This window comes from Dysidea avara, chromosome 6 (assembly GCF_963678975.1).
Source record: "Dysidea avara chromosome 6, odDysAvar1.4, whole genome shotgun sequence".
Lineage (NCBI taxonomy): Eukaryota > Metazoa > Porifera > Demospongiae > Dictyoceratida > Dysideidae > Dysidea > Dysidea avara.
Genome location: NC_089277.1, coordinates 35,749,149 through 35,755,148, shown reverse-complemented (window position 1 = coordinate 35,755,148; position 6,000 = coordinate 35,749,149). Strand labels below are relative to the sequence as shown.

The following is a 6,000-nucleotide window of genomic DNA, read 5'->3' as shown; positions in this document are numbered from 1 at the left end:
TATACACCTTGACTGGAAAGGCTGGAGTGAGCCTGTCGTCATGTCGTGTACGGGGCCCTACCGACACTCCATCGGGTGCATATAGAACTGAATAGTCTTGTAATTTTATTTTACGGGCTCAGTATGATACACTGTGACCGGTATACTTCTTCTCTAAGCGTAGCCAGACTGTCTCGGACGTCCTTAAAAAGCGAATAAACCTTGACTGCATCATGAGAAGCAGCACCAGACCTCACAACAGACTTTACGCTGCAGTGACATCGGGTTTCTAACAACGGGATGTCACCCAACCTGATTATCCTGTTTAAAATATATTATAAAGTATTATTATTTGGAGGAAAAGGGCAGACAGCAAAGCTGATTAAGCCCAAACAATCACAAAGGTATAAGTGCTGTACAATATCTGTTTGTCACCTTTAATTGGTGGGCGCGCGTCTGAGAGTGTCCGGAGCTCCGTAGATTCTACGTTTAGTCAAACTTCAATCATAAATATATCTATACACGTATATGCAAACAATAGTACATCACACAGGCACCAGAATCGGTAGGGAAAGGGAAGAGTGCAGCAGGGAGGGGTGTGGTGGGGATATAGCTAGTTGCCGAGCTAGTTGCGTTTGAATTTAAACTCCAATCAACAAAATTAATGTGGTGAGTCCTCGGTCAAATGCAACCGCAAGTTTAGTATGACCTAAAAAGGCCTGTGTGGGTATGATAAAGGAGTGGTTATACAGAAGAATATGTAGTGCATGATTTTATAGAGTGCCGTAGCTAGCTAAATCTAGCCGTATCCGTCTATAGGACTTTTTGTTGGTACGTGTCGGACCTCTCACCTGATTGATTTATCATGCAGCAACTTGTCAACGGTCCAGGTTAGCGTAATTGCTCTGTAATAGCTAGCTATACTGTAAATTGCAAAAATGTAGGGCTTCCTGGTCAAAGCCCCTGTTAGGGGTTGATTTTGTGTTAGCTGGAAATCAATGCTGTGTTACTTGTTACTTTCAATGTTATTATAGCTAATATTTTTAAAAGAAATGAAAAAATAAACAAAACAACAATTGTTCTAATCAACAAGAATACGGCTCTCCACTACAGGCAGCTCAGTGGAGACAGCATGCAGGGAGGTCTGCTGACTGCAGCTTTCTACTCACACGAATAGCCAGTGCAGCGGAACGTAGTAGTGAAAATGACAAAGCACAGTGCACCCAGGAGAGTGTCTGGTTGTATTGTGCTTCTGTGATAAAAGATTTGCCAGACGGTTGTAATAAAGAATAGCCTCCTTGCCCAAACCATCAAAAATGTCTATGTAGGCTCAGTAGGTTAGTTTTTCTTGCAAGCAAACTAGTCTTACTTCTAGCTATAGACTGAGATCGGCGAGAAGAGAGTGCCATTTTAGGGCCGCTTTAAGCAACATTCAAGATTATTATGCAGATCAACTTACTTTATGAATAGAGTGATTAGCTAACGATTGGAACAGTTTGCCTACCTTTGTTGTAGAAAGTACTTCAATTAGCTAACACTTTTAAATCGCTGTTAGATAATTATTTATTAGATTTTAGATTTACTTTTGTATAATGTTAATGTATTGATCGGGTATACAGGCTTTGCCTTTACCCGTATTAAATCATAATCATAATAAAGATCTGCAAAAACCCAACTGAAACACTGAATCGCGCACGAACGCTCAATCGCACATAATTATTTCGACCAGCTACCAAAATGGTCTGGAAAAGTTTCAGCCTGATTTGGCAATAACTTTGGAAGTTGAAGCCCTATAAATTAGCTAGTAATAGTAAAATCGATTTTTACAGCAAGTAAATTATAGGAACTTACTAAAATTGGCGGTAGCTAGTAACTTACGAGCAAAATGACACATGGCGTTAAAATCTGCACCATCATGCTCGCCATGAATAGAGGAATATAACGTGAGCCCTTGTAGCTACTAAGGTTGAAGATAGTTTACTATGTCTTAACGTTTTATTTATTTATTATAAAGGCTTCAGCCTGGGTATGTAGGATGCCTGGTCGGACGTGAACCTTTGCCCCTGGCTTTGTTTGCTAAGTACAAATAGGTCACTCACTCCAGCGTCTGCAAAGACACTGCTAAATTGTGGAGTCCGTCGGAATATCACTGCACAGGCATGATCATGTTCAGGGGCGGATCCAGGAGCTGGCAAGGGGAGGGGCACAAACAGACTAAGTTGTAAGTGATTGGGGAGAGCATATATTCTCTTGTATTTTGAAGCAGCAAATAATTACCTCTTAGTATTGTCCTATTACTTATTTTTGCTATTTTGGCCTTCGTAAAGTCTTGAAAGCCGTTAAATACCCAGCAACACAATAATTGTTTTGGCCATTAGGATGCTCTAGTCCACTGTGATAACCATTCAACTATGCTGGTGCCAGCTGTATATCAACTTCTCTTCTTTCTTAACTAGTATTATACTGTAAGTAATTAATTTGAGCAGTTGGCACATGTTGCCATCTGACCCTCAACACCACAACACTATTTTTGTACATAGCCATTTTAATTCTGTAATCTTGTATCCGGTGTTGTAAAACAATAATATAAACAAATAAATAAATAAATAAGCAGGAAAGAGATGTTATATATATTTAAGAAGACCAGTGAAGAAGAAACCAATTAAGGCTGGACCCAAACCTAACTCTAATGCTAACACTAAAGTTTGCCTATTAATTATTAAGCATTATGATGTCTTTCAATGTCTGTATGAAGGAAAGTTTTTGGTGAGTTCTAGGCAAGCTATAGCGCTTGTTGAAATCGACAATCGATCAGTTTCAATAGCTACTTTCATGTGGCCAGACCACTTTTTACTCTGTCATTGGGTAGGGAGAAAAAAAGGGTCCAGTCTGGTTCGAATCCCCGACACTACCTGGATAATTGGGTAGTGTTAAGCAAAGAAACGTGATACATATTCAAAAAGTACATAGTCACTCGCGTCTATGAATCACAAGCACCCATTTACAAACTAATTAATGTCTAAGTTGCTTTGGCATCTACCAATGATTGAATCAGTTATAGAAGTCACTCTTGTCACTCTTTTGATCAATAATTATAATATTGAACAACTTTGTGTAACCACCAAATCTTCCATCCAAAAGATCCTTGACAATGCAGCTCGTCAATGTATGACATGTTCGCAAAAGATTTTCTTGGCCAGGAATTGTAGTGATTGGTCAACAGAGCTTTTTTTACATGTACACACCCCTTGCCGTGCCCACAAGATCTCATTTTGCTTGATCTGACTGTTGTCGCACGAGACCGAGGACTAATAATGTATTGTATGTATCATCATAATTTTTATTACTATAATGATGGTTCTCTCTCTCTCAATGTTCCATCTACTATTGTATGCAACAAAACTTGGACAATTATCTTTGCTGCCTCCTCAGGTGAATCATCAGGCAAAATCCCTTCTAAAATTAAGGTAAGACATCATGGGCTTAAGAGTAGGATCTCTTGATTGTTGTTCACAGAAACTATCCCTGGAGTTAATAAATTCTTGGCTGGCGCTTTGTGATCAATCAACTCACTGCTATTTTGATCACACATGATGCTTCACTATTACAAGATGTAGGTTCCTTTTTAGCAAAACTTATATCAACAACTGGCTGACATCTGTCAACATACTTCAACATACTTCTCACTGGGATGATTTCTAATTGGTGACACACTTTCTCTGACAGTAATAACTAATCCGGTGCAATTAGCTTGATGTAAACAGCAGTTGTAATCAGGTACTTTCTCAGCAAAACTGTTCTTCATATATCCGGCAAGGCACACGGTAGGTGTGTCGTGCGGCCCAAAAAAGAAAAATAAGAAGCCGGCGCGCCACACCGTGAGTATACATTAACAGGAAGAAAGAAAACGCAATTTCACACCTATGTAGCTCTGTGATTCCTAATCCGATTGGAACCAAATTTGCTAGAGAAGTGCCGGCCAGTTAGGGAAGTCTACATACAAATTTGACTGAAGAAAATCACTCCAGCCATTTCCGAGATACGAGCGAACAAATTTCGTTTTAATTTCTTCGTTTTTATATGACACAAAACCCAACCTCAGTGCTGGTCACTGTAAAGCACTATAATAACAACAACCTGTATCAAAACTACGCGATTGATTTTTATGAATAAAAAACTATTAGTTTTCGTGTCTGCCAGGCAAACCGCTTCGAGCCGCTTAGAACAATGAGCTGAAAATCAGTATGTAGTTGGAATAATCATCATAGAAAGTCCTTGCAGTAGTACAGAAGAATCGGATTACAAACCACTGAGTTATGATTCGAAAGGCATACAACAACGTGTAGCAAATGCGAGATCGAGATACTCTAATAGAACAGTCACCCTAATAGAGCATTCAGCTGCTTTTATAATTTACTCAATTAAATTACCTTGCAAGTTATTCTGTAGGCAATTCAGCTACAAACAAGCCATCCTGTAGTCAGATCAGCTACTTAATAGAGAGTTTAGCTACAAAGAAACCATGATGTAGAGAGTTCAGCTGCAAACAAATCATCCTGTAGAGAGTTCAGCTACGAAAAGATCACTCTGTAGAGAGTTCAGCTAAAAGAAGTCACGATGTAGATAGTTCAGCTACTAAGAAACCATCATGTAGAGAGTTCAGCTGTAACAAATCACCCTGTAGAGAATTCAGCTACAAACAAATTGCCCTGTATAGAGAGATCAGCTAGAAGAAGTTACCTTGTAGAGAGTTCAGTTACAAAGAAACCACTATGTAGAGAGTTCAGCTGCAAACAAACCACCCAGTAGAAAGTTCAGCTTTGAAAAGATCACCCTGTAGAGAGTTCAGTTAGAAACAAGTCATCCTGTAGAGAGATCAGCTAGAATAAATCACCTTGTAGAGAGTTCAGCTACAAAGAAACCACCATGTAAGAGAGTTCAACTGCAAACAAATCACCTGTAGAGAGTTCAGCTAGAAACAAGTCACCCTGTAGAGAGATCAGCTAGAAGAAGTTACATTGTAGAGAGTTCAGCTACAAAGAAACTACCATGTAGAGAGTTCAGCTGCAAACAAATCACCCTGTAGAGAATTCAGCTACAAACAAATCGCCCTGTAAAAAGATCGGCTAGAAGAAGTTACCTTGTAGAGAGTTCAGCTACAAACATATCACCCTGTAGAGAGTTCAGCTAGAAACAAGTCATCCTGTAGAGAGATCAGCTAGAAGGATCACCTTGTAGAGGGTTCAGTCACAAAGAAATCACCTTGCAGATAGTTCAGCTACAAACAAGTCTTCCTGTAGAGAGATCAGCTAGAAGGATCAACCTGTAGAGAGTTCAGCTACAAAAACAAATCACCCTTTAGAGAGATAAGCCAGACAAAGTAACCCTGTAGATATATCAGTAAGAAACAAATCACCTTGTAGAGAGTTCCGCTACAAACAAAATCACCCTGTACTAGAGAGTTCAGCTACATTTCAAGTCACCCAGTAGAGAGATCAGCTGCAAACAAGTTATCTATAGGAAATAGTTTACATGTAATAAATGTGTGTATTTGTATTATATATATAATTTGTACATTTACTGATAAAAAATGAATTAGCTAAAGTATTTAAAATTGTTCTTCTTCCTGTGGTAAAGAAAAAATGATAGGTTAAAAAGCTCTAAAGCTGGACATAGGCCAGTTTTGGGGTATACAAATACAAAAAGAAGTGAAGTTTAATCCAAACAGCCAAGCTGTAAAAAAAGAGTGCAGCCCTCAGAAAGGCTATGGTGAATGAAATCCAAGGTGGCGGCCAAGAAATGGCTGTGATGGTAGGTTAATGGTAAAAATTTTAATAACGACAATTCAGGTGAATTTTGTGCCAAGACCAAGCGGCACCAAATTCACCTGAATTGTCGTTATTAAAATTTTTACCATTAACCTACCATCACTGCCATTTCTTGGCCACCACCTTGGATTTCACATCTTTTTTCACCATAGCTTTTTTGAGGACCGCAAACTTCTTTTACAGCTTGGCCGTT

The 6,000-nt window shown here is 39.0% G+C and overlaps 1 protein-coding gene across 1 annotated transcript in view; it reads left to right on the top strand.

The window, feature by feature from the left end:
• The first annotated feature begins 729 nt into the window (after positions 1-729).
• LOC136258805 (probable iron/ascorbate oxidoreductase DDB_G0283291) overlaps positions 730-6,000 on the top strand; it is a 50,332-nt gene continuing 45,061 nt past the window's right edge. Inside the window, exon 1 of the mRNA XM_066052150.1 lies at positions 730-869. Within this exon, the coding sequence (XP_065908222.1) occupies positions 845-869 (25 nt within the window). The 5' untranslated portion in view covers positions 730-844. The remainder of the gene's footprint in view (positions 870-6,000) is intronic.